Source organism: Bos mutus, chromosome 24, assembly GCF_027580195.1.
Source record: "Bos mutus isolate GX-2022 chromosome 24, NWIPB_WYAK_1.1, whole genome shotgun sequence".
Lineage (NCBI taxonomy): Eukaryota > Metazoa > Chordata > Mammalia > Artiodactyla > Bovidae > Bos > Bos mutus.
In genome coordinates, this window is record NC_091640.1 from 41,729,970 (window position 1) to 41,742,114 (window position 12,145).

General features: G+C 43.3%; 1 protein-coding gene across 2 annotated transcripts in view; it reads left to right on the forward strand.

Annotated features, from left to right (window-relative positions):
• RALBP1 (ralA binding protein 1) overlaps window positions 1-12,145 on the forward strand; it is a 40,225-nt gene that overhangs the window by 15,582 nt on the left and 12,498 nt on the right. For both annotated transcript variants that reach the window (XM_070361781.1, XM_070361782.1), the window contains exons 2-4: window positions 6,147-6,443; window positions 7,767-8,225; window positions 11,564-11,913. In XM_070361781.1, coding sequence (XP_070217882.1) covers window positions 6,200-6,443; window positions 7,767-8,225; window positions 11,564-11,913 — 1,053 coding nt within the window. In that variant the 5' untranslated portion in view covers window positions 6,147-6,199. The remainder of the gene's footprint in view (window positions 1-6,146; window positions 6,444-7,766; window positions 8,226-11,563; window positions 11,914-12,145) is intronic.

The following is a 12,145-nucleotide window of genomic DNA, read 5'->3' on the forward strand; positions in this document are numbered from 1 at the left end:
ATAGGCTTTCATTTGGGAAAGACTGGAAATAGACATTCCTATTGCATTGATTTTGGGTGTGGGGGGCTGGGACAGGATGTCAACCATTAGGGTGAGAGTAGCAATATTTGAGGAGAGTTGATATTTTTAATGGCTCATGATCATCTCTGCATAGCATCCGTGGTTTTTTCCCTATCTGTGAGATTTTATTGAGGTGTAATTTATATTCAGTGATAGGCACAGTTTAATGGTTTTTTTTGTGTGTGTGTGACCCCATGGGTAGATCTAGAGGGCATTTTGCTAAGTGAGATAAGTCAGACAGAAAAACAGATACCATATGATTTCACTTATGTGTAGAATCTGAAAAATAAGACAAAATGTAAATAGACTCATAGATACAGAGAACAAATATGTGGTTGCCAGAAGGGAAGGAGGTGGAGAGTTGAATAGATGAAGGGGATCAGGAGGTACGAACCCCCAGTTATTAAAAGAAAAGCCTCGGAATGTGACGTTCAGCGTAAGGAATGTGGAATAATGTTAAATAACTTTGTGTGGGGACAGGTGGTTACTAGGCTCACAACTGGTCATCGTTTCAAAATGGACCTAAGCGTCAAAGCACCAGTACCCTGAGACTAACACAATGGTGTGTGTCTGTGGTATTTCATTAAGATGTGTTTCAGCAAATGTGTGTGTGTGTGTGTAGCCCACGTGCCTGTCAGGACATAGAACACAGCCATCAACCTGGAGAGTTCTCTCTAGCTGCTCTGTACTCTGGCCCTGCCTCTTCCCCAAACCCCAGGACCCCAGTTCTAGATTCTCCCGATGGAGATGAGCTTGCCTCTTCCAGAACTTCGTATAAATAGTCATACACTATGTAATCTTGGGTGTCTGCAGTGCTATCTTGAAGTTCATCTGTTTTGTTGTATGGATGACTAGTTTGTTCATTTCAAAAAATGCTAGTATTCCATTGTGTGAATATATTTCCGCTTGTTTATCCAGGCTTGTTAATTGCAATATGTTTCTGTTTTTTATCTGTTATGAATACAGTTACTCTGATCATGTGAATATGTGTGAATATGTTTCCATTTCTCTGGGGTAAATACTCAGGAGTGGAATTGCTGGATCATATGGTAAGAGTTTAACTAGATACTGCCAAATAGTAATACTTTTCCAAAGTGGTTAAATGTTACATTCCCACCAGCAGTGTATTAAATTTCTAGTGCCACACATCCTCACCAGCGTTAGGAATTAGAGTTCTGTTTGCACTTCAGCCATTCTGGATGGTGTCTGTTGATAGCTCACCGTGGTTTTAGTTTCCATTTCTTTGATGTTTGGTGATGTGGAGGTTTTTCATGGGCTTATTGCCCATAGATTTTCTTTTGTAAATTGTGTGCTTGATTTTGCCCAGTTTTGTTTTGGATTGTCTGTTGTTGAACTGTAGAAGTTCTGTGTATATCCTGGGTTTAAGTCTTTTGTGAGACACACGTACACACACACACACACTGTAAGTGTGTTCTCCACGTCTTGGCCTTGACTCTTAATTTTCTTCTTACTATCTTTTGATGAGTGAAAATTTTTGCTTTTGATAAAAAGTCTAGTTTGTGGACTTTTAATTCAGTAGTTAATTGCTTTCTGTTCCTGTCTGGGAAATTCTTCCTCCAAGGGCTCACAAATGTGTTTTATGGAGAAGTTTTAAGTTGTTAGCAGTGAAGTTTTGTGTCTGTAGTTTGTCATGCACACTTTGTGGTGATGCGATGGAGGGCTGACCTTCTCTCTTCCCCACATGGTTACTCTGCGCCACTTGCTGAAGACTTTCCTTGCCCCATGAATTCCTTTGGAACCTTTGTTGACAGGCAGTTGACTGCGTATATACGAGCCTCTGCGAAGTTTCTGTTTTGTTCACTAACCTGTCCACCCTTGCTCCAGTACCATACTGTCATGGTTACGTCTCTGGTGGAGTAGACCATGGAGTAGACTCTGTTGTCTGTCTACTGGATGGAGTAGACTGCGTTTTCTGAGGTTTTCTGTCTGGAAGGACCGCCCCCTTCTGGTCCTTCAGCTGAGAGGGCTGGCTTTTGTCATCGCTGGTGTTTCTGGCATGTTTTGCTGCAAGTCTGCGATACAGAGGCAGGAAGCACCCTCCGGGATCAGTGTTGGTCCTCGTATCTCGAGGCCCCGTCTTGTCTGCCTTCTTTGCCTGTCAGTATGCGGTCTTTTTCTTAGCTGTGCTGACATCTTTCTTAAATGTTGACAAGTTTACATCACTTCTCCTCTTGCCACAGAAGTAGGAATTTCTTTTTTTTTTCCCCCTCACCTTTGGCTGTTTATGCTGAAAGTCACCGTGGACCCTCCAAGGCCTGTCTCTCTGCCCACTTACTCAGGATGCTGAGGTGTGTGTGTGGCTCCCTGAGCTCAGGACCGTTCCTGCACCTCCGTTCCGGCCTCGCTCCATCCTGTGCGCCGGCAGCCGCTCCTCCCAGCCATGCGAGGCTGAGTCAGGGCAGCAGCTGTTCCTCTGGAGTGGTTTTCGCAAGATCATCTCTTCAGGGTGTCAGGAACAGGACTCTTCCTTGTCAGTCCAGTGTGCAGATTGCAGAGTGGGGGGCGGTCCAGACCCACCTGCGTTCTGTGATTCGTGGTCCTGCCCTCATGCTTTGCAGCCCCAGCGTTGTCGCTTCTGGACTTGAACTTGATGATGACCTCCTCAGCTCGGCACCAGCTAGCTTTCAGTTCAGAACCATCTTGTCTTTCCATGTCTTTTCTGTTGCTTCTTCATGAATCTTCTCCCATCAGACCCATCTTCTTGCTGTTCTCATAACAAGCCCCACGTTTCTGCTTGTGTCATTAATATGCTGCTCCTCCTGGCATAAGTGTGCTCTCGTGTGTGTGTGTGTGTACGTGTGTACACAGAGGGCACTTTAGTAGAATGTGTGTTTCCGTCAGGCACATCCCAGTTTTACCTCTTGCTGTGTGGCGTAGGATACGTTACTTCACTTTTCTGAGCCTTAGTTGTACAGTTTGTAAACCTGGAAAAACACTTTTCTCACAGGATGTGTCAGGTTGATGTGAAAGTTCCTGAAGCCACAGAACTCAAATGAAATGTGGGTTTCCTTTCTTTGTTTCTGTAATTAAAAGTTGAGGCTGAGGGCAAGTCATTTCTCCTCATCTTTGTGTCATCAGCGGGACACAGCGTGTTGAGAACATGGAGAGACTTGTTAGTGGGTTTAGTTGGTTAAGGAAACGTCTGACTACTTCCCGTGCAGCCTGTGCTGTGTTAAATGTTGGGCTTGCGAATTACTGGTAAGGATGGCCCCATGCACAGGTCCTTAAGGCCCAGTGCAGCATCCAGGTGTGCTCCGTGATTCTGTAGCTCCGGAGGCGGGCACAGCTTAGCCTGGGCCGCGTGAGGCGTGAGTGGGGATTCCTGGAGAAAGGGGTGCTGGTGATTGATCCTTTTTTTAACAGCTTTATTTAGGTGTAATTTGCATACCATAAGATTTCACCCACTTAAAATGTCAATTTACAGTTGTAACCATCACCACAATCCAAATCGAGACTTCCTGTCACTCCAGAAAGATTCCTTGTGCCCATCTGCGGGCCTGATATGGAAAGATGAGTATGGCTGAGCAGGACTCCTGGGAGGAAGGCGGGTCCCAGCGCGGAGGAGACAGAGAGCAGGGAGGCGTGTGGCCCGGGCCGGGGCGAGCTGTGCTCCTTCCCTCACCCGTGTTTTTATTCTCCGCTCTTCACACCTCAGTTTCCCCACCTGTGATGTATAACCAATAGGCTGGTAGCATCTTAGCTCCCTTTAAACTCTCATCCCTTCAGTTAAGAATGTATTTTAAAAAAACACCAGCCGTCAGAACCCATGAAGTAAAACCAGAGAATCAGAGTGACAGTGATGCTTACAGTTCCTTTGATGAAATTCTCGCTTAATGTTTTTCCTGCTTAGGCAAGTAGTAAGGTATACTGTACTGGTAGGAAACTGATGAAATGTAAAAAAGTAAAAAGATCACTTATAACCTTATAATTCAGAGATAATTGTTACTAAAGTTCCCTTGTTCTTACATTTTTTGTGTGCTTATATATTTAAAACTTGATACTGTGCTGTAAATTGCTTTCCTCAGACTATTAAATATTGTCAAAAACAATTTTTATGAGACTAAAAAAACATGGCCTGTTCATTTGAAAAACGTGATAATAGCAGTACAAGTGATAGATGTGCATGGTAAGGCTCAAAATAAAAAAAAAAACTTTCTCTCCCTCCTCTTTTACAACTTCGGAGACATAACAATGGTTTACTATGTCAGAGATGGCTTGTGTGTGACTTTACATTCCATTATTTGGATCAAGCCTAATTTAACGTGTCTTTTATTGATAGCCATTTAGATTTTGCTGTCTTTGCTTTCACAGTGCTAAAATGATTATTTTCATGTGCACATCTTTGAATGCTTGTAAAAGGATGTCTGAAGGATAAGTTCCTAAAAAGAGGAATTCTTAGATCAAAGAGAGCACATTTAAAATTTTGATAGATTTTGCCAGTTGCTTTTCAGAAAAGACTGTGCTGGTTTATACTTCAGCTGTTGGTGGATATTCTCCCTTAGTGAATATTCACACCCTTACCAGCACTTAGTATGCTGGTATATTATAGACCCTTTTTTGTTCTTTGCCAGTCTGATGTTATAAAAATTCTAACTTACTGTCTTATGTTCTTAAAATTGCAATTGTACTTGAATGGTATTTTCATATGGATATTAGTCATTTTCCTGTGAACTGCTTCACATTCTTGCTATGTTTAAATTCTCATTGATTTGTGAGAACTCTGCTTTTTAGAAAAGTTTGCTATCATAATTTACACATTTTTTTCACCTTTGGTTGTCTTTTGACTTTGTTTATGGTCAGATTTATCAGTTACACTTGTGTTTGTGTGTTTTTAAAATTTCAGAATCACCTTAAGTCAGTGCAAAGAGAAGTGAGTCTGGTAGTTTTTCAGGTGAATATTATAAAAACATTAAAGAGGAGTAAGAACTAACACAATTCGCTTTTGAACATGGTACTTAAACTGTGTACCGTTGTCTTATGAAGAAGAAAAATGTGAACAGATATTGAACTTTTCTTACATTTGTACTTTTTTATTATTTCTTTAAAAAATTTTATTATTGAAATATAGCTGTATTACAAAGTTGTGTTAATTATTGCTGTCCGGCACCGTGACTCAGTTATACACATATGTACACATACATATATTCTTTTTCCTATTTTCCGTTCTGGTTTCTCACATGATATTGAGCACGGTTCCCTGAGCTGCACAGTAGAACCTTGTTATTTATCCACGTTTGTCCTTTGTAGTGTCCATTCTAGCAAAACTGTTTTGTGTATAGTTTGCTGCTGCTGCTAAGTCGCTTCAGTCGTGTCCGACTCTGTGCGACCCCATTGACGGAAGCCCACCAGGCTCCCCCCGTCCCTGGGATTCTCCAGGCAAGAACACCGGAGTGGGTTGCCATTTCCTTCTCCAATGCATGAAAGTGAAAAGTGAAAGGGAAGTCGCTCAGTTGTGTCCGACTCTTAGCGACCCCATGGACTACAGCCTACCAGGCTCCTCCATCCATGGGATTTTCCAGGCAAGCGTACTGGAGTGGGTGCCATTGCCTTAGGAATGAGCAAATGAGGTTCTTCCTTTGTTAGCTGTATGAACACATGGCTTGTCTAATGCGGTATGTAACTGCAGCTAATGACCTGTACCTGTGTGAATCACTGCATCTGTCACTGTTCTGTAGATTTCACTAATGATACTAAACTATTCATGTGTAGTTATATAAAGAGTCTTCTTGTTATTCATGGTTGTTTGGTCATAACTTAAGAAAAAGTTTTCTGTTGGATAGCAATCAAAATGAAACCCCTTACAGAGCGGCGGGCTCTTTTTAGGAGAAACCCTGTGTCCTGCCTTGATGTCCTATGTCCTTCCATTTGGTTAATTTTCCCCACACTTGAAGATCCAGTGCTTTCAGCTTTTTGAGAACTGACGTGCATGTGTGAGGCACGAATCAATTCAAGATGACAAAACCAGCGACAGTTCTCGAGGGGGGGAGTTTGCCAAGCTGTGCGTCTGTCTGCTGCCCCTGGGCATTGGTGGCCACCAGGTGACCGTGATGCTGTGTCTCCCGCAGGTGTGATGGGTAGGTGACCAAGAAGCCCTCCTCGCTGTCATCAGGGAGGCAGCATGACCGAGTGCTTCCTGCCCCCCACCAGCAGCCCCAGTGAGCACCGCAGGGTGGAGCATGGCAGCGGGCTCACCCGCACCCCCAGCTCTGAGGAGATCAGCCCCACCAAGTTTCCCGGGCTGTACCGCACGGGCGAGCCCTCACCCCCCCACGACAGCCTCCACGAGCCTCCCGACGTAGTGTCTGACGATGAGAAGGACCATGGGAAGAAGAAAGGAAAGTTCAAGAAAAAGGAAAAAAGGAGTAAGTGCTGTTTCCTCTGTGCTGTGGCTTTATTCTAGATAAATTTCTGCTCTACTCACGTGTACCTGCCATCCTATATCCAGGGACTCCTGTTTTATATTTTCTTTTCAGGGTCTCAGTTTTTGTATTTTAGGGTCTTACTATCACAAGTAAAAATACTGAATTTCCAGAAGTGGTAAAGTTGTCTGGTGGAGGTTTCTTAAGTTGGTTTTTTAAAATAATGTATGAAAAATAAATGTTGAAATTTTGTGCTTATGGAGTCTTACTGTCTTGATGAGGTTGTAGGCCAGTTGGGGCACATGGTAAAAGATAGTGTATTTGTTTTCTTAAGCAGATGCCACAACACACCCATATGGGATTCCTGTTCTGTAGGGAGGATGATAGCTTTTTATTATTGGGTTGGCCGAAAAGTTCAGGTTTTCCTGTAAGATGTTACAGAAAAACTCAAATGAACTTTTTGGCCACCCAATATCATGCTCTTCTTTTGCTATTCTGGTTGGTGTGGAGTTCGTGGTATTTTAACCAGAAGGAAATTTATGCAATACCTTTAATCTCTATTTTAAAATCTCTATTATTAATTTCTATTTTAGCTTGTAAGATATTTGGCTAAAGAAAAGAACAGGAGAGTTTTAGATGTTTAAAAAAACCCAAAAAAACAAGGAAGCCCTACTAGGACAGCTCTGATATTGAGTAGCTGTTAATGTGAAACCCAGGCTTTCTGACTCAGGGGCGTGGCCGACGACGCTCAAGGTTAGGGCTTTCCTGGTCGGTCCTCCCCAGAGGAGGCTCCATCCCTGCTGCTGGCCCCAGAGGGAACTTACCAGCCAGAGACCCGGGAGCCAGGTGCAGTGGATAGGAAAAGAGCACCTACATAGTCCTGCATCTCCAATTGTGACTGGAGACGGCTTCAGATTCCAGGAACCAAATAGGAAAACCTAAGCTGAGAGAAGTGTAGGTTAGAGGATGTTCTTCTGACTGTGAAGGAATGTTGTGTGTGATGGTGGGATTCTTTCCCAATAAGTTGAAATAATGATTATTTTCAGTAATTTGGTTTGTAAAAGTTTCTCTTGCACACATGTATAGAATAAAACCAGTTGCAAGGGTAACTAGCTCTGGGCATGTTGCCCTCTTGTGGTTGAGAGATGTCACAGCAACACCTTTCAGCCGAGATGAGTGGCCGGGAGAACAGGAGGGCTGGGCCACAGGTGGAAAGATAGGTCGCCAAGGCCAGGTGACTCTTCTTTGGACCTGTTTTAAACATAGAAAATGGACAGTGTAACATTCAGCAGACTGTGACTCACGCTTCCTGCGTTTCTTTGGCAGCTGAGGGCTATGCTGCCTTTCAGGAAGATAGTTCGGGGGATGAAGCCGAAAGTCCTTCCAAAATGAAGAGGTCCAAGGGGATCCATGTCTTCAAGAAGCCCAGCTTTTCTAAAAAGAAAGAGAAGGATTTTAAAATAAAAGAGAAACCCAAAGAGGAAAAACATAAGGAAGAAAAGCACAAAGAGGAGAAGCATAAAGAGAAGAAGTCAAAAGACTTGACAGCAGCTGACGTGGTTAAACAGTGGAAGGAGAAGAAGAAGAAGAAGAAGCCGATTCAGGAGCCAGAGGTGCCTCAGCTGGACGTCCCGAGCCTCAGGCCCATCTTCGGGATCCCGCTGGCTGACGCGGTGGAGAGGACCATGATGTACGACGGCGTGCGGCTGCCCGCAGTCTTCCGGGAGTGTGTGGACTACGTGGAGAAGCACGGCATGAAGTGCGAGGGCATCTACAGGGTGTCAGGTGAGGGCTGCGCTGCTCGCTACTGGTCGGCTTGCCTCTGTGTTTCAAAGGAAGGAGCAGAGTGCTTATGAGCAAGGTTGTGACACGGGTCCTAAGCCTCATTCATGTCCTTGGTCCTTCCCGGTGAACGAAGGCCCCCACACTGTGTCCGTGTGTGTGTGTGTGCGCGCGCGCATGCACGCTGCCTTTTTTACTCGATCCCCACACCCCCATTAGGAGGGCTCACCGTGGGTTCATTTTGTAGTGCCTGGTGCGTGTGGGCAGCACCCCTCACCTGGGCGCCCCCGAGAGGTTGGGTGTCGGGAGGAGGTCAGCGGGGAGGGAAGGTGTCTGGTGTCTGCGTCCAGGATGTGTCGTGGCCACGAGACACAGTGCTGACACTGTCATGTGAGTTTTTCCTCAGTCCAGCTGAGGGATGGGCTGTTCTTGCTAAGTGTTTAGACCTCAGGGGTGGATTCCTCTAGGTCAGGTGTGGCTCTGACATATGCTAGTGAAGTCTAGGTTCCATTTTCCTATATTCCGTGTGTGTGAAAACTAACATCTCATACTTGGCAGGAGTGTGATTCCTATTGGGTGTCTAAAGTCAAACAAGACACGTGTGGTCCAAAACTGAGACTCTGTTCTTACAAAGCGGTGTGGCTTTGGTGTTGGTGCAGGATGCAAGTCCTACCTGTGCGATGCAATCATCACCTTCCTATGACTGAGGCTGTAACATGTGTCGTTGCTCATGCATGTTCATAATGAGTTAGATCAGAAACATTTAGAATAAAGAGACTAGATTTAGTTTTTCTAAATCTAGTCATCACCTTCCTGTGACTGAGGCTGTAACATGCATTGTTGCTCATGCATGTTCATGATGAGTTAGATCAAAAACATTTAGAATAGAGAGACTAGATTTAGTTTTTCTATTTAATTGGTTCATGCACATTTCTTGAAGGTAGATTTGATATGAAGGTAGATTTGATATGCCCTTTCTTTGTTAAGAAAGGGCAGGCATGTTTGATAACTGGGGAGACCTTTACATAGCCCACAGATAACATGTCATTTAAGAGTGTTTTGGCTAATATGCTGCTATTTTATAGAAAATAAGAAAATGAATTAGGCACTGAATTTTAACTTACAACTTCTTAGTTACATAAAATAAACACATTTAACTGAATGTAAAACTTGCCTTTTAAGAAAAATTAGATGGATTTTTAAAGATCTACACAGTACTAACATAGCTGCTTCTCGCTTATGATTTTGATAGGCATGAGGAAATTTCATTTTAGGTGAAAGCTTCTCTGAAGGTTCCTACAGCATTGTTCAGAGGATTCTTTGGACTTTGTCCTGATTTTTTATGTTTGTATTCTTTTGGAGCTGGAGGTGTGGAATGTCTTCTCTATTCGACACTGAGCTGCTCCCCTGGTCCTTGGCGCCTTGGAGAACGAGCACCTGCTTTGATCAGTTCTGTATTTATTTGTGAGGCTCTGGCAGAACACTGCATTCAGCATTCTGGACTGCAGAACCGTGCCTGTGACTTTTCTTTTCGAATGCTAGTAGTAGCGCTTTTTCATGGAGAACTTTGATTCACACTTATTCATGTCCAAGTTCTAGTTTTAAAACTAATCTATTGTCATCTGCTCTTTCTGTACCTGGGGCTTTGAAGTGTTCAGTTTTTAAAAGGAAAGCATTTTGGTAACAATTTCTGAGTAACAGACTAAACACATATTCTAATTGTTCACTTGTGCCATTTTCTGGGCAGGCACTGCTGGGGCAAAATTATGTATCTACAAGGTGTTCATGAGAGAGAGAGGAGGGTGTCAGGAATTTCAATTAAAGTTATCACTCACCATATTTTATTCAGAAAAGTAAGAAAATAGGAATTATTTTCTAACTTTTCCACCTCAAAATGAAGATTATAGCAAAATAAAATCTATATTATTATTTTCCTATTTGGAATTGCTGGTTTTATTTTGTCAGTGCTGGATTAAGTTATTGATTTATTGTGATGCCATTAAAAGGTTTTGTAATGTTTACCATTACAATGTCAGCCTCAGTTCGTGGCTTGTTTTTAATAACTGGCCTAAAGTTTTTTTGTAATTGAAGTATAGTTGATGTACAGTGTTAAGTTTCAGAGATACGGCACAGTGATTCAGTGTTTTTAAAGATTATACTCCGTTTATAGCTGCTGTGAAATGCTGGCCGTATTCCCTGTGCTGCACTGTGGAGTGTATTTATTTTGCGCATTTAGTTTGTGCCTCTTAGTTCCCTATCTCTAATTTAGCCCTCACACTTCCTCTCTCCTCTGGTGACCACTAACTTGTTCTCTGTGTCTGAGTCTGTTTCTTTTTTGTTACATTCACTGCTTTATTTGTCTAGATTCCATAAAGGAAGTCCTTGTCTTTCTCTGACTTAGTTCATGTAGCTTAACACCCTTAGGTTGAGCCATGCTGTTGCCAGCGGCAGGATTTCATTCTTGTTTACAGCCGAGTGGTGTTCTGTGTGTGTGGCGTCACACCTTGGCCTGAAGTTTCTAGTGTTGAAGACAGCGGAAGCTACTTTGTGCTCTCATGAGCGAGCAGTCAGTGTCACTGAATTCTGTCTTAAATGCAGACTGGAGTCAAGACTTACATACTTAGTGTCTTAAAAACATTTATGTGTGTTTCTTTCTGACCAGTAAGAAAAGCAAAACAATTTGATTTTAGTAACCCAGGTTTCACTTTTTTTTTGGTTCTAGCCCTGTTTCAGATTAAGAAAACATGTAAAGAATTTAAATGTAGAAATTAGATATTAGGTATTATTAGAAATTAGGTATTTATTGGGGAATAATTTTCAGACAGTTTATTTAGATGGTGAGCTCACCTTTTCCATTTGATACAATTTTTATTTATAAAAAAAGTACTCACCCACACCTTTTTGCAGCGTGCTTGTGTGTACTGAGTTGTATTTTATATTGTCAGTCTTGTGACTGGTTAGAAAAAGCAGTTGGCCACTCATGTAGAGGAAGGCTTATTCTCGAATTGTAGTTTAACTTTTGCCTACGTAATCTTTAAAAACATATTTTCCCTGAATCGATTGGCATATTTGCTTAATGTTTCTGTGTTTGCTGTGATATTTGTTCTGAATATTGTTTTTCCATTATCATTTAGTGTTTGGCTAAATTTGTCCTCAGAGTGTAGCTTTCTCTCTTATTTACGGAGGAATTGTGTGAACGATATGCAGATAAACAATTAATGTGCCAGGTTGGCTCTTTTCCCATCTCCCCCAGGGGTGATGATGGGCATGCTGGGGAAGAAAGCTGTGTGTGTGATTTTTTTCTTAACACTTCTTTTTGTTCTGAATTTGAATGTTCTCAGGAATTAAATCCAAGGTGGATGAGCTGAAAGCAGCCTACGACAGAGAGGAATCTCCAAACTTGGAAGAGTATGAACCGAACACGGTGGCCAGTTTGCTGAAGCAGTACCTGCGGGACCTGCCTGAGAACCTGCTGACCAAGGAGCTCCTGCCTCGCTTCGAGGAGGCGTGTGGCCGGAGCTCGGAGGCCGAGAAGGTGCAGGAGTTCCAGCGCCTGTTGGAAGACCTGCCGGAGTGCAGCCGCCTTCTCATCTCCTGGCTCATCGTGCACATGGACCATGTTATTGCCAAGGAACTGGAAACGAAAATGAACATCCAGAACATTTCCATAGTGCTCAGCCCCACTGTGCAGGTACACAGCCTTCCTGGCACACATGTGGGCCCTTGGGGTTGGGGCGAGGGCGCTTCCCATTGCCGAGTCATACCAAGCAGTGGGCCAGGGACAGTGGGCAAGGGCTTGGCCTGAGTGTGGATGGTGTTGACATGAAAGCTGGTGAGCAGGTTGGCCTTTGAGCTGTGCCTGTGGAATATGAGTATTGTCCAGGTTTGGGTGTAGGTCTGTAAGCAGCTCCTGATGACAGTGA